Source organism: Rhinoderma darwinii, chromosome 5, assembly GCF_050947455.1.
Source record: "Rhinoderma darwinii isolate aRhiDar2 chromosome 5, aRhiDar2.hap1, whole genome shotgun sequence".
NCBI lineage: Eukaryota > Metazoa > Chordata > Amphibia > Anura > Rhinodermatidae > Rhinoderma > Rhinoderma darwinii.
Genome location: NC_134691.1, coordinates 150,254,318 through 150,270,905, shown reverse-complemented (window position 1 = coordinate 150,270,905; position 16,588 = coordinate 150,254,318). Strand labels below are relative to the sequence as shown.

At 42.8% G+C, this 16,588-nt stretch overlaps 1 protein-coding gene across 1 annotated transcript in view; it reads right to left on the bottom strand.

Moving 5' to 3' along the window:
• The window catches only part of ELOVL2 (ELOVL fatty acid elongase 2), a 103,863-nt gene that overhangs the window by 8,136 nt on the left and 79,139 nt on the right, over positions 1 to 16,588 (bottom strand). The window contains exons 4-6 of the mRNA XM_075826639.1: positions 7,286 to 7,363; positions 1,449 to 1,620; positions 337 to 461 (exon numbers count right to left, since the gene is read on the bottom strand). Coding sequence (XP_075682754.1) covers positions 337 to 461; positions 1,449 to 1,620; positions 7,286 to 7,363 — 375 coding nt within the window. The remainder of the gene's footprint in view (positions 1 to 336; positions 462 to 1,448; positions 1,621 to 7,285; positions 7,364 to 16,588) is intronic.

The window sequence follows — 16,588 nt, the reverse complement described above, 5'->3', positions numbered from 1 at the left end:
TGCGTTTGGTACCTCGTTCTCTCCTGGTTTGACTCGGCTCGTTCACCACTCTGTTGCTCACGGTGTTGCCGTGGGCAACTGCCCCTTTTCCCTTAGCGTTGTGTACCCTTGTCTGTTTGTCTCGTGCACTTACTGAGCGTAGGGACCGCCGCCCAATTGTACCCTGTCGCCTAGGGCGGGTCGTGGCGGGTAGATTAGGGCTCACTTGTCCGTTTCCCTACCCCCACCATTACAGCAGTGGTCAAAAGACACCAAGACTGGAATGTGTGAGTGTAGAATAAATGTCATGCTATATGTAAATCATGTAAAGTAATATATATATATGGCATCACTTACCAGCTGTGCCTGAGTGAGATACTTCTTCCACCAGAGGTATTTGTGCATGGATGGAATAACTGAGAGGCCATAGTAGGAGTACATGAGGACGTGAATGAAACTGTTTAGTGTCGGTCCGAAGAAACCTGTATAAATATTACCATTGAGAAACAAATTATAACTGATATAACAACATTTCACAGTTCAGCACCATTTTACTTGAATAAGACCACCTAGTATACACATTCTAAATCCAGAGTGGGGGTGGGGGGGGGTTGTGAGCAGGTGTCAGTCATTTATCTGCTTTGAGCCAATCCCCATTGTGAGGAGTGTTATCAGCAAAGAGCAGCTAACATCAGACAATCCGGTATATGGTGGCACATGGAGCCCCCTAAGGATTCTGTACTATAGAGCTGCAGGGACTCAGTGTGTCGTTATACCATGCTATGTCGCGTGCCGTATGTAGGTGATATTCTCCCCTGAAAGCAATGCTAGGGGACAGTACATCAGTAATATGGCATGCGATGGAGCATGTCACAAATTGTTTTCTGTTGGATTTGTACAGAATTTGACATAAAAAGCCTCCGTATAAAATCGGAGGCCTATGGAGGGACAGTAAATCCCCATGCACCGCTATGGGTGTCCTATTATGGCGCTGTACAAAACTCACTGATTCATGTACCACACAGATCCGTAATACAGTCATGTGCACGACGCTTTAACTTGGTTGTGTATTTTCCCAACAAATGTACACTCCAGATATGGCTCTAACTGGAAATCGGTTGAAATATTAGTTGAGCAGTCTTTCTTTTTTTATTTAGCTGGTGTGTAACTTGAAAAAAGGCAGGTATGAATACATTTCTTTAGGTGAAGGGACAATATCCTATCTGGAGCACTTATGACGTGCATGGTATAGCCATAGTATTTATCTGAAAATCTACCATGAATTCCAATGTCAGTGGAATATAACTACTCTCCAATAAATACTAAGGCGATTTGAATGCATCTGTCATCACATAAAGGGAATAGATTCAGCCGACCAGTTAACATATAGAGGGCACTTTGTGGGCCCTGGAGCCCTAGTGCAGTTGCTACTGCTGTTAGCAAATGCTGTGGCACCAACACAAACTTACTCTGACCACAAGGAATCCAGTTCATGACACACCACCATATATTGAACATTGTGGCATGGTGATATACATGGAGAAATGTGATTTGGCTGTTCTTTTTCCGTAAAACAAAGAAAATTGTGTCCATGAATTCAATAGCTTTGGAAAAATAGTACCACCACAGAACTTTGGCCACCTATATAAAGTTGAAAAAAAAAACACCCAATGAAAACATTCATGAGTATAAATATAAATTAAAAATATATATTACTTACAAAAAGTGAATAGGTTGACTAGAGGAATGAAACCGATCACTGCATCTATTATCACATTGAGATAAAATATCATTCATTCTGCGTGCATCACTGACCACCATGGGGCGTTAGGGACAAGATGCTGAATGTGCTGTATATCATTAGGTACGTAGGCACCTGTGTGCCATACAGGAGCATACGTGGCCCATAGACTCACACTGTGACCATGCAATATATATTTCCTACCTCTATTGAAAAGTGTAGTTAGTGTGAATAGAGCCTAATCAACAGATAGATTGCTACTGCGGTCTTAACATATATTATATGGACAAAGGTATTGGGACACCTACACATTACACCTACAGGAGCTTCTATGACATCCATTCTAAATCCATAGGCATTCATATGAAGTAGGTCTCAGCTTTGCATCTAAAACAGCTTTCACTGTTCTTGGAAGGCTTTCTACAAGATTTTGGAATGTGTCTGGGAATTTTTTTTTACCAATTAATCCAGAAGAGCACTTGTGAGGTAAGACACTGATCTCCTTTCTAGTTCATCCCAAATGTGTTCGATGGGGTTGAGGTCAGGGCTCTTTATGGGTGTCAAGTTCTTCCACACCAAACTCACCCAACCATGTCTTTATGGTCCTTGCTTTGTGCACTGGGGCGTAGCTAAAGGCTCATGGGCCCGGGTGCAAGAATTCATCTTGGGCCCCCCTACCACTCCCCAACACCACCATCAGCATTAGACACCTGCGCGCGCCTATGCCCAGACGCCTTGCCCAACAGCCCCCATAGTATAATGCCCCCACACAGTATAATGCCCCATAATGTATAATGCCCCCCCCATAACAGCTCCATACCGTATAATGCTCCCCATATCAGCCCCCCATACAGTATGATTCCCCCATATCAGCCCCCATGCAGTATAATGCCCCCCATCTTATCAGCCCCCATGCAGTATAATGCCCCCCCCCGCAATATCAGCCCCCATACAGTATAATGCCCCCCATCTTATCAGCCCCCATGCAGTATAATGCCCCCCCCCCCCCGCAATATCAGCCCCCATACAGTATAATGCCCCCATATGTGCATAATAGAAAAATAACATAATTACTTACCTATTCCCGTTCCCATGTCGGGTGGAGGATCCTTCGCCTCCTCCGGTGTGTGCTATGAGTGACTCGGCGCAGACAGGCGCGATGATGTCGCTGCATCCCGCCTGCCTGCGTCGAGCCGCTTAGGGCCACAGTGAATGCTGGATCAAGGAGACGTCAGCTCCTTGCTCCAGGATTGAATGGAACCGGGACCCCCCGGAGGTCTTCACACGAACCCCCAAGGGGGAGTCGACCCACAGTGTAGGGATGTCACGATACCAAAATTTGCATTACGATACCGATACTTCGTTTACTTTCCCAACAGTGATTAAAAAAAAAAAGTTATTTCGTTTTCTGATGTGAGGCACGAGGTGTGATGATGAATTTTGAATGTGCCTCACATTAATAGTAATTAACCCCATCATGTTTCTCAGTCATAATGGGTTAATGTGTAAGGTACATCATGGGGTTAATTACTGTTAGGGCTTGTTTACACGAGCGTGATATACGTGCGTGCGACGCGCTCATGACATGTCCTTTCTTTGTGCGCTGTTCGCGCATCACGCACCCATTGAAGTCAATGGCTGCGTGAAAATCACGCACACCACACGGAAGCACTTCCGTGGGACGCGCGTGATTCGCGCAACAGCAGTCAAAAGTATGTTTCCAAACAGAAAAGCACCACGTGCTTTTCTGTTGACAAACATTCAAATGGAGTGTCATTATGATGGCGGCTGCGCGAGAAGCACGCAGCCACGCATCATACACTGATGACCCACGGAGCTGTTAAGTGCCTTTTGCGCACGCAAAACGCCGCGCTTTTTGCGTGCGCAAAACGCACACGCTCGTGTAAATGAGCCCTTAATGTGAGGCACATGGAGGTTAAATTCATCATCGCACCTCGTGCCCCACAATAAGTGATAGAAAGCAGTTTTTATTTTAGTTTTTACAGCGTACACATCATAAATGATGCAAAAAAATTGTTGTGTAGGTTATTACGGCCGCGCCAATACCGATTATATTTATATTTTATGTATTGAGACTTATTTTAATGTTTATTGTAAAAAAGGCGTATGTGTATTTTTTATTTTATTTAACATTACTTTGTTTTTACTTTATTTTTTAAACTTTAATGTACTGGCCTATATCTATATACAGATAGTACACAGGCAGTTGTTAGGACATACCTCACAACAGGCAATATGGTAAGACAGCCCTGGGGTCCTTCAATGGACCCTGGACTGTCTGCGTATATATGGTATGTCCCTCAATCGCATCACAGGAATTCCCTATGACGCGACCCAGGGGCATCCCCCCTTTTCATTTTCCCCTGAATGCTGCAGTCCGCTTTGATCGCAGCATTCAGGAGAATAGCGGCGGAGATGAGCGGTTTCTCTCATCTCCGCAATTATAGAGCGGGGTTGCGGCTGTGTAATACAGCCATTGCCCCGCTCCTGACATTAAGTGCGTGCGCGCGGTCAGCATGAGGAGATGCGGCCGGCACTGCACTAATGAGCGGCGGTTCAGGCATTGAGGACAGAACATGGCTGTGTTTTGTAGTGCGCCCGCCATGTTCTGTCTTCAGTGCCGCAGATCATTAGTGCAGCGCCGGCCGAATCGCATCATCCTGACGGGGCGCACATGTCAGGACTCAGGAGCGGGGTAGTTACTGTATTACACAGCCGCAGCCCCGCTCTCATACACTCATGTGTACTATACTGTATTGTGTTGGATTGTGGAGTTTGCGGTGGAGAGAGGAGGGGGGCTGTGATTTAACGGGCCCCCCCCCCTCTCCCCTGCAAACAGCACAATACAACACAATACATTACAAGGCATCACAACACATTACATTACATTTCAACACCACACAATACATTACATTACAGACTGCAGCTTACCTGGAGTCCTCCGAACCGATTCTTCCACTCCACTGTCTGGAAGACGTGTCACGTGAGAACACGGTGACATGGTACACTAAGTGTACCATGTGACCGTAGTAACCAGGAAGTGCCAGCTTCACGGCACAGAAGATTTATTTAGGAAGCTTGCTGTATGGCAACGGGGGCCCGTGGGCCCCCCAGGCTTAGGGGCCCGGTCGCAACTGCGACCGCTGCGACCCCTATAGCTACGCCACTGGTCATGCTGGAACAGAAAGGGGCCTTCCCCAAACTGTACCCACAAACTTGGAAGCATACAATTGTCCAAAATATCTTGGTATGCTGAAGTATTAAGATTTTCCTTCACTGGTACTAAGGGACCTAGGCCAACCCCTGAGAAACAACCCCATGGCATTCTACCTCCTTCCCAAAAATGTACAGTTGGCACAATGCAGTTAGGCAGGTAACGTTCTTCTGGAATTTGTCAAACGCAGTGTCACGATCTGTGGGTATGTGGACCCACTGGGCCGTACCGCCGTAGCGGGATAGCAGCTGGCCAAACAGTGTACCAAGTCAATGTATATACTGTATAGTCCAAGCACAAGGGTACCTGTAGTAGTTCAGACAGTAGCAACGTCTAGACTCAGATGGGACCTTGGCAGCAGACACCAGGCGTGGTGTAATACAGCAGGCGTGACCGGTGGCACAACACGACTCCAACTTTCTAAGGCACAGGAATAAAGGTAGCACAGGATGCAGGTACGGGAACACTGGGAACGGGATAATACTAAGAGACCATTTGTAAGACTAACACGGATAAACACAGTAACGCTCAGGCAAGGAGTAATGGGGCAGGGCCCATCATATAGTCCAGGGTGATCATGGGCTAATTAATGATTATTTTCATGTGCACGCTGGCCCTTTAAGCGCTCACAGATCAATGGCTGCGGCCGTCAGGGGGCAAGTAATCCTGACAGTCCGCGGCTGTGGATGCTACAATCAGACTCATCCATCAGACTGCCAGATAGAGGACGATTAGTCACTCCACAGAACACGTTTCCACTGCTCCAGAATCCAGTGGCGGCGTTCTTTACACCGCTCCATCCGACGCTTAGCATTGTGCTTGGCGATGTAAGGCTTGAATGCAGCTGCTCGGCCATGGAAACCCATGCCATGAAGCTCACAGGGCACAGTTTTTATACTGATGTTAATCAGAGGAAGTTTGGAACTCTGCAGTTATTGAGTCCGCATTGGCGATTTCATGCACCTCAGCACTTGGCGACCCTGCTCTAAATTTACGTCATCTGCCACTTCGTGGCTGAGGTGCTGTGGTTCCTAAGAACTTCCACTTTACAATAATACCACTGACGGTTTTTCATGGGATATCTAGGAGGAAAGGAATTTGACAAACTGACTTGTCGAAATTGTGGCATCCCATAAGGCCCCATGCACACGACAGCAAAAAACCTCAGTTTTTGCGGACCGCAATTGCGGTCCGCAAAAACGCAGCCATTTACTTTCATTGAACACTGACACCTTTCCGTAGCACTACGGAAGGGTGTCAGTGCCGTGGAAATGTTCCGGGAATTATGGAACATGTCCGTTCTTTCGCATTTTGCGGGCCGTGCTCCCATACTTTGTATGGGAGCACGGCCCGAAAATGCGGCTGTCAGTCAGCGGCCGGCCGTGCCCGCAATCGCGGGCCGCGATTGCGGGCACGGTCGTGTGCATGGGGCCTAAGGCTGGGTTCACATGTTGCATTTATGTTGTGTTTTTTTTTGCATCTTTGAACTGTTGGGGAGAAAACCGCATCTAAAAACGGTACATTTTCTAATTACCTATGCATTTAACAAAGTGTTCAGCTGTAATCTGGTTTTAAATGTACTGGTCCTAGGCTTACAGCTAAAACACTTTGCAAAATGCATGGGTAATTTAAAAATGTACCATTTTTACATACGTTTTTCTCCCCAAGTTTTAAAAAATGCAACATAAACACAACGTGAACCCAGCCTTACAGAACCACGCTGGAATTCAGTCAGCTTTTTCACAAATGTTTGTCAAGGCAGACTGCATGGCGAGGTACTTGATATTATACACCTGGGGCAACGGGACTGAATGAAACACCTGAATTCAATAATTAAGCGGCATGTCCTAATACTTTTGACCATATAGTGTATGTATTTTGTGAGGATGGCTATTTAGGTGTGGGAATTGCATATAATAGCTTGGAGGCTGTTTTTTTTTTTATGAGCGCCTAGGTAGATCTTTTGCACTGGGGTCCAAGAGATCCAAGCTAAACACCTGCTGCTGCAGAGAGGTCTGTTGCCCTAAGGGCTCATGCACACAGCTGTATTTCGGCTTCCTTTGGAAGGAGCCATAAGGCTGGGTCCACACGTTGCGTTCAAAATGGGTTTCCGAAAATTGCGGAAAAGAAAACGTGCGACGTGTAAACCCAGCCTATTAGGGCTTCCATAGAGGTACATGAGTCCTCTACTGTACAAATCTAACAGAAAAATATATAGTGCATGCTACATTGGACTCCTTAGGTACGGAGGGATTCTTCCCTAGAAGCAATGCTAACTGAAGCTAACTCCTATTAAGTTAACTGTTTTTACACTAAGAATGCTGTCTTACCCGCACGTCGGCTGCACCAGCACTGTCCAGGTTCTGACATTGTAAGTTATAACCTCCTTCCCATGTTGAAAGAATGAGCTGCAAAACACAATTTATTTTTAATTCACATAAATGGATTCTCAGAATTGTTAATAAACTGTATTTCAGTCGATATATTTGATGTGTAAGCAAAACATAATGTAAGGGGACCTAAGTTAACATAACACATCTTATGAATTATTGGGATATGCAAATGTATGAAACAAGCATAATACCAATGTAGAAAAGTAACTGCCCCCTTAAAGAGGTAGAGTGAAATTAAAATGGACCCATTCACTTCTATTGTCCACGGACACCTTCCCATATATTTACGGGAAGGTGTCAGTGCCGTAGAACCGTGCCGGCAAATATGGAGCATGTCCTATCTTTTGCTTTTTACGGACTGTGCTCCCATACAGTAAGCAGCCGGCTGTGCCCATAATTACGGGCACGGTCAAGTGCATGGGGCCTTCGTGCAAAATTTCAGCAGAGGGTAAACGGCAGTATGAGTACTTCATGTAACCCATTTTATACCTTTAAAAGTCATTAATAACTTTCACCACTAGAGGGACTCCTTGAATTACTATACGATATTCATCTGGTTTACACATTGAAACTTTTGAAAGAAAAAAAGTTATAAAAGCATAGTTAAAGTAAAGCAAAATATTTTCAACCATTATATGTAGAAAAACTGCAAAATGGTGTTTAAAAATGGAGCTATCTTTTTATATAACAATTCATTTTTCGGCAGATTTTTTACACAGCGCTTGAATGAGATTTGTTCAAATCTCATCCACTCTGCTGCTGCTGTATTACACTACGGATTTTCCCTAATGAAATTCGTTGCAGGAAATGCACAGTATTTATGCTATATGTGAACATACCCTAACAATGTCCCTATCTACCATGTGCTATTTATAATACGGTTGTCTTCTTATGTGTATTTGACCCCTTCCCCGCACATGGACGTACTATTACATCCTAATTATGGCCACCACTGGCCAGACTCAAAGAAACCTGTGGTCCAGGCTGTTTACCTGTTATGTAATTATTTAACATTTTCTTAACAAACCCTCATAGAGCTACATGGATGGTAAATAAAAAAAAAAGTTACTCCCAGAATGCAGCAAGACAAAATTTTTATTTTTTCCCCCCCATAAAACTTTCTGTTATCATGCCAACGTTCAAAAATGTCAAAAAAAAAACTATACATATTTGGTATTACAGTAATTGTAGCAAAACTTAGCATAAACTTAACAAGTTAGTTATACCACAAGGTAAACAGTGTAAAAAAACAACATTATATGAATCCCAAAATGGTGGCAAGAAAAAAATACAATTCACCCCATAAAAAAAACTTCCCATCATACAGCTACGTCAATGAGGAAATAAAAAATGTACGGCTCTTGGAATGTGGCAATAAGACAAAAATTGTTCGGTCCTGAAGGGGTTCATTACCTAAGTCCGGGTTGACATTTTGCAGCAGTGTGCTGCGCATGTTTTACTGTGAATTGCTGCCGGGATGCGATTATTGGCCACATGGATTTTATAGGTGAAATGTTAAAAGATGTTTTACCTGTGAAAACCCAGCGGCCAATAACTGCATCACAAAACTGCAGGAAAAATGTGCATGTTTTTAGCCATGCGACACTCGATCGCAATGTATAAACCCAGCATAAGGCAACTCAATATCTAATATGCAGATTTACCCAGTTAGGGTCGCCATCATTTTATGGGCATATCCAGAAATCACCACCAAGCTAATATCTTAGGTGTGACTATAGATGTAGCCCTAGCAACTGCTACGTAACCCAGAAGGCTGAAGAAGCCCCTCCAGTTGCAGGAATGCTGTTCTTTTTTTTTTTTTTTGGGAGGGGTGGGGGTGTGGTGGTGTTGGCTTTTTGCTATGTGCCACTTATGTGGTTCTTCTATGTGCAGAATATCTGCTATATGATATAGCAATCCATCCCTTGTTTACTGCTCAAGTAAAAGTTCAGTTTATATCAAGGTGGGGGGTCTGTTTCTAAAATTGCTATGGGGCGCTTTCAATTCTAGTTACGCTCCTGCCTAATATGAAACCTATTCTGAATGCAGAGATAAAATTTGCATACTACAAAAATAGTACTCCTTGTCTTTTCACTTTAAGGAAAAAAGCAAGTGTGTGTTCTGAGCCTTGCCAGGGCTGAATGTAGCTGGCATTTATCCTTGTATTCATTGGTTGCCGACCTTTGGCACACATAGCATTACTCGTAGAAACAGTCAGACTATTAATCCTACGGCACAGCACTTGTTCATGCTGTGCGTGTCAGCAGAAAGCGTTGCTGCTGTGTGTGACAAGAATCAGGCTGATTTTCTCTAGAAAGCGTCAAACTCCAGTAACGGACAACCGGCTTCTAATACAACATACTAACTATATCATATAAAGTATCACAGCCAGTTGTTTGGCTGGTTTGAAGCAGAATTTAAAACGCACAAGAATTTCTAAAAACCTTTCTCCGTCCAGAATCCGGATACTACCACCATCATTCACCAGGGCACATCCTCATTATTCATTCTACGCATATGAATAGCCTGTACGGAAAGAATGGATTCTGCAAAATTCAGACAATACACATACTAAAGACATTTCGATTTAGGTATCAAGCGCCTGTTTAGAACCTAGTTTTAGAGTATAGCAAAAATGGGCAATTTTTTTGTAGTACATAATACTAATAATTTTTCAATGAATTTTTATTAAAGTAGTACATTACTTCAAGGAAATCCAAGAACAAATTAAAGGGGGTGTCCCATTCTAGTAAGTAAAGGCATACTGCTAGGATATGCCATCTGATCTCTAGGCCTGCAGAACTGCAACTCATTCCCATTCAAGTGGACAGGAGTGTCGCTACGCTGGAGAAAATCGTAAGCAGTCGCAGTGCCCCACAGAAGGGAGCAGTATCTTCATTCTAGCAATATGCCCTCACATGCCATTACCGGAAAACCCCATTACAAATGCATGCAGGAGTAAAATTACTAAAGGTCAGGCTTGTAGTGTAAGTGTACAAAGGTAAAGAAAATGTTAAAAGGTAACTCCACTCATATTGCAGTTAGTTTACCCTTGCTTTGCTGGAGGATAATCTTTTAGTTTGATCAAGTTTACATAAGATCCAGTATGCTCGCACACTGAATGTGAGGTTTCTTTTTGGAAGTGTGACAACCACTTATCTTATGGAATTTGTCGCAGCCTTTCCTCCATTACCACCATCACTGACTAAGAATGTGGCTTTGTACAAGCTTTCACCTGTAACCACATATTTAAAGAATGTTCGCTACAATGATTTAAGAATTTCCTAATGTTTCAACGCAGGTTTACCAAAGTTTCTGCCATTGGTAACATTAATAGAATACGAAGGACACTAAAACGGAGTTTGTGTCCTTCTTTGAGAGAATGAATACCTGAGGCTTTCCAGGTATTGTGTGGAAGATATCAGAAGTTGTCAGGGACACAGGTGCAGATGTTACAATTACAGTACAGTTATTACAGCTGTGTCTTGGAAGGAGCCGTGCCTAGGACTTTTTAATGACAGTAAGCAGAGATCTTGAAAACGGCAAAGACTTTATACAGAGAGTATATTGGAAAATTATATAACTTTCCATTTTACAACGAATAAACTTTATTTGCCTAAAAATAACCTGTAACCTCTCCTTACATGTCTGTTTTAGTACATATTTGTATTCCCCATGAAATAACAATTCTGGAGCATCTTTCCTTAGAACTCTGTGTTGTGCTGTTTCTCTGTTATTCCTCTTAGAAACTTATGAATACATTGACAGCTGGGTGCTACCAGTTGGGGTATGTCCCTACACAGACTGTTCAATCAGTGCTGACAAAGTGAGACTATAGGGACACGCTTCTTTGACAAGGGGAAAGGTAACACCCAGTTTTCCATTTATTCATAAGTTTCTAAGAGGAATAACAGAGGAACGGCACAATGCAGCATTCTAAGAAAATATGTTACAGAATTGTTATTTCATGGGAAATGCAAGCATTTACTAAAATAGACAGGAGAGGTGACAGGTCCTCTTTAAGCTATAATAATCCTTTAACGACATTTACCTTGCCCATCCAAAACAGCTTTGCGTCCTTCATCTCTGTCAATTTCTTTTTAACTGATGCAGATATATGAAAGAAATTGATCTGTATCACTTTGTGAATAGCATGGGTATGTTGAATACCCATATTGTGGCCATATACAGTACTGTGCAAAAGTTGAAGGCAGTTGTGGAAAAATGCGGCAAAGTAAGAATGCTTTCAAAAACAGAAGTGTTAATAGTTTTTGTTTTTTTATCAATTAACAAAATGTGAGGTAAATGAACAGAAGAGAAATCAAAATCAAATCAATATTTGGTGTAACCACCTTTTGCCTTCAAAACAGCATCAATTCTTCTAGGTACACTTGCACAAAGTCATGTATTTTGTAGGATTATATTCAGGTATTTTACCAAACAGGTGATAACGATCATAATTTTAATATATAAGTTGAAGCACAGTCAATAACTATAACAGAAACAGCTGTGTAGGAGGCTTAAATTTGGATGAGGAACAGTCAAACTCTGCTACAACGGTGAGCTTTTTGGAAGACTGTTTCCTTTCACAGGTCCACCATGGAAAAACTGAGCACAGCAACAAGATACAAGGCAGTTATACTGCATCAGCAAGGTCCTTCTCAGGCAAAGATTTCAAAGCAGACTGGGGTTTCAAGATGTGCTGTTCAAGCTCTTTTGAAGAAGCACAAAGAAACGAGCAACGTTCAGTACCGTAGACGCAGTGGTCGGCCAAGGAAACATAGTGCAGCAAATAAAAGACACATCATTCTTCCCTTCAAAATCAGAAGATGTCCAGCAGTGCCATCAGCTAAGAACTAGCAAAAACCAGTAGAACCCAGGTACGCCCTTCTACAGTTCAAATAAATCTGGCCAGTAGTGGTTTTCATGGAAGAATTGCCGCCAAAAAGCCATACCTTTGACATGGAAACAAGGCCAAGTGACTTGACTATGCATGAAAACATAGGAACTGGGGTGCAGAAAAGTGGCAGCAGGTGCTCTGGACTGATGAGTCAAAATTTGAAATATTTGGTTGTAACAGAGGGCAGTTTGTTCACATAAGGGCTGAAGAGCGGTACAATAATAAGTGTCTGCAGGTGACAGTGAAGCATGGTGGAGGTTCCTTGCAAGTTTGGGGTTGCATTTCAACAAATGAAGTTGGGGATTTGGTCAGGATTAATGGTGTCCTCAATGCTGAGAAATACAGGCAGATACTTATCCATTATGCAATACCATCAGGGAGGCGGTCTGATTGGCTCCAAATTTTTTATGCAGCAGGACAACAACCCTAAACATACAGCCAATGTCATTAAGTACTATCTTCAGCATAAGAAGAACAAGGAGCCCTGGAAGTGATGATATGGGCTCCACAGGGCACTGATCTCAACCTCATCGAGTCTGTTTGGGATTACATGAAGAGACGGAAGGATTTTAGGAAGAATACATCCACAGATCTATGGTTAGTTCTCCAAGACGATTGGAACAACCTCCCTGCCGAGTTCCTTCAAAACCTGTGTGCAAGTGTACCTAGAAGAACTGATGCTGTTTCAAAGGCAAAAGGGTGGTCACACCAAATATTGATTTGATTTAGATTTCTCTTCTGTTCTTTCACTTTGCATTCTGTTAATTGATAAAAAAAAACAACTATTATTAATAATTCTATTTTTGGGAACATATTTACTTTGCAGCATTTTTTCGCAACTGCCTAAAACTTTTGCACAGTACTGTATATTATTTAAAGACTGCAATATGAGTGTCATGTCAATACATTATAACTAGTTAAACCCCTTGTTATGTGCATTAATGGAAACAAATGCTGTATAGCAAATATGATATGCCTTAATTGAATGCTGATTCATTCTTGCCCTTTTTCAGAGTCTACAATTCCACATTAGTAATTTATGAGGTTATATGAGATAAACTAAAACTCCAGGTATTGCTTTCAACTCTATAGACACAATATAATTATAATTTTTTTTTATTATGAGATCCTTCTGGATTTACCCCTTTAGCACTGGGTTTTATGGTAAGAAACAAATACTAAACTATTTTCATTACTCAGATTGTTTATAAAGGAATGCTCTGTACTGACAGCATTAAATGTCCTTGTATCCAATACTTAGGAAGGAGCTATGCAAAGTGATGGCATTTCACGCTAGAAATCACAGTTATCGGCTGATATTCTCTCCGCCTACCTGCATTGTCCTTGAATGTGACCATTTGTACAAGAGAAATCACTGATGTAAGAGTAAATGAATACTACCTATGGCAGCTCGCCCAGCTCTTATACCTTTGTGACTAGTTGGCGTGTGTAAAGCTAAGATGACTGCCAGCAAGGCAGGGAACTTACGGTGAGATAGACCATGTACTTAGCTAAGCAAATAATGACAGGACTATTTATTTTCAACCTGAACAGGAGGTCCCTTAGATTGACTGTCTGATATTTAGCTTGTAAGGCGTTATATCATTTGTCAGGATAACCTATGCATCCCGGACTGGCTTAATAATATAATAAAATAATATAATTTTATGATCTGAAAGTCTGGGATGATCATCTGTACATATATGTCATAGAACATAGTGCAATGTACTGACTTATCATGTCGCATCATCTGCCTGATTAAAGTAGTCTTATAATAGTTTTACATTGCATGATTCAGACTTCGCGTTCATATACTTCTGTTTTTAACAGTTTTTAGATTATGATCAATTGTTACTCACGGACCCTCCTGCCACAATACACTCTTATTTATTTATTTTTTCATTTAAAAAAAAGGCATAGAAATCGGAGATAAAACTGCAACAAACGATTTTCATCCAGGACTATTCTACCAGGAAAAAAAATAAACACATTGAAATGGAAACTAAGGCAAACTGATAATTACAAAGACTGAAACAACCTCAATAGAACTTAATGGATTTGTCCACCTAATGGACGAATGGACCTCATGTATAAAATGCCCATGTGCATTGATGTCATAGCTTACAGCTTCAAATTACTTACATCCCTATATCAATGATCCTGGGAAATGACGATCTTCAATTTCCTAATTTACTTGCACAACTGGAGTGATCGGTACCAGCAGCATGGAAGCTGCAGGGGTATCGAATTCCTTGTGGCTTCTCAACAGCCCATCTGTAACCTGTACAAAGGCAAACTAGGCCACAGTAAACATTAGTCAACAGGTACTAACTGGCTCCAAGGGTAACCATTTGGCATTTTATTTAAGCCACCTTAATTTATTTTTTTTAAGATAGAAAAAGCTCATGTCTGTCGTTAATAAGAATATATTAGGGATTTGAAGATATACACTACCTTATGTTTCCAAACTAGACAGACATTTTAATTTGAAGACATTGATAAGCAATGCTAAAAGAAAACAAACATTTACCGGACGAGTACTTGCTACACAATCTCAGTACTATTTATACTATGCACAAGGATATGTATTAATATCCTCTTTTTAGGGCTTCGTGAGTGATCAAATTAATTTCAAGGCCTCTGACGATTCTGTTTTTTTAACGGAATCGTTTTCTTAGTGGTGTTGTCACACCGTGCTGCAGGAGGAAGCACCTTGCCACCTCGTCACCTGCCTGGTCCGCCGCGTCTGAGAAGCTGCACCCCGTCACATCATTTGTTCCCTGTTCTGTCCCGGCTCTGCCTCTACCATTTCACATGACCGTGATCGGGCCGTGAAAAACAGTCCGTGTGTCGGCCGAATTTCCCGGTTCGACCACGGTACATGTCAAAGGGACTCCTGGCATTATAGATCATAGTCATATATGGTGCTAGGAGTCCCTGCTTCCCCATGGAACTGATGTTCTGTACTGAACAAAATGATACAGTATGGAACAGGGATTCCGCTTCAGGAGGAGCCCCTGTCGTCACTGTTCATATATGGACAGTCACTTCAGGGACTCCCTCTAGAAGCAGAGTCCCCGGCTAGAGCACCACAAAATATTTGGCCGGGGACTCCTGTCTTGGGAAAGCCCTTGACGTCACTGTCCATATATGGACAGTGATGTCAGGGGCTGCTCCTGGAACGGAATCCCCGGCCAGAGTGTTGCCGGCGCTCTGGCAGGGGATTCCGCTTTTAGAGGGAGCCCCTGACGTCACTGTTCGTATATGGACAGTGATGTCAAGGGCTTTTCCGAGACAGGAGTCCCCGACCAGAGATCTTATGATGCTCTGGCCGGGCAAACGGATGACAAACGTCTATTAAAAATGGACGGGCGGACTGTAAATGGATGAAAATTTGGAGACAAACTGATGCAAAACGGCCATGAGAAACTGACAGTTGATCAGTTTATAATGACCATTTTTTTTTTTCACTGTCATGTGACTGTAGCCTAAATGACTGTGGTGCCAGGAGTCCCGTTCACATGTACCGTAGTCAGGCCGGGAAATCTGGCTGACACACGGACCGTTTTTCACGGCCCAATCACGGTTGTGTGAATCCGTCCTTAATGTAATTTATTTAAAACACCATCATGGGGCCTGTACTGCACAGGCTCCTGCTCACACTTCAGACACTTTAATGCACACATGATCGGCTTGGATACATTGCCCCAGCAGAGAGTATCACACATGTACTAACCCTCAGGGGCAAAGTTGGCATTTCTGGGGCCCCAAGGAAAGTTATGTCTCAGGGCTCTAATCAAAGACAATTGTAGAGCGTTCACCACACAATGCCCCCTGTACATAGTGTGTCAACCCCCCTGTATGGTTCCACACACAGTCCCCCTGCTATACATCCCCCTTGTAGACCGTGCCATGCAGTCCCCTGTAGGTAGTCCCACATACCCACCTTGTCTCAGCAGAGAGTATCACACATGATAGACTTAAATACAGTGCCCCAGCAGTAAGTATCCTTGTACTAACATATGTCCACCCCCCAACAAAATGTGTGTGCGTGTATTTATATGTGTGTATGTGTATCTGTAGCACTCGGACTCCATAGCTATGGATAGGATTAGATACAGTGGCTCAGCAGACAGTATCACACATGATAGGATTAGATATAGGGACATGCTCAATGACATTGCGGCTCCAGCGCTGGACCAGGAAAGGTAAGAATAATAATTGTTTTGCTGGCTGATAGACAGCGTCCATTACTAAGGCGGGGCTTAGTGTTAGCTGGTGCATGGACTAACACTAACCCCCATTATTACCCCGGTATCCACCGCCACCGGGGGTGCTGG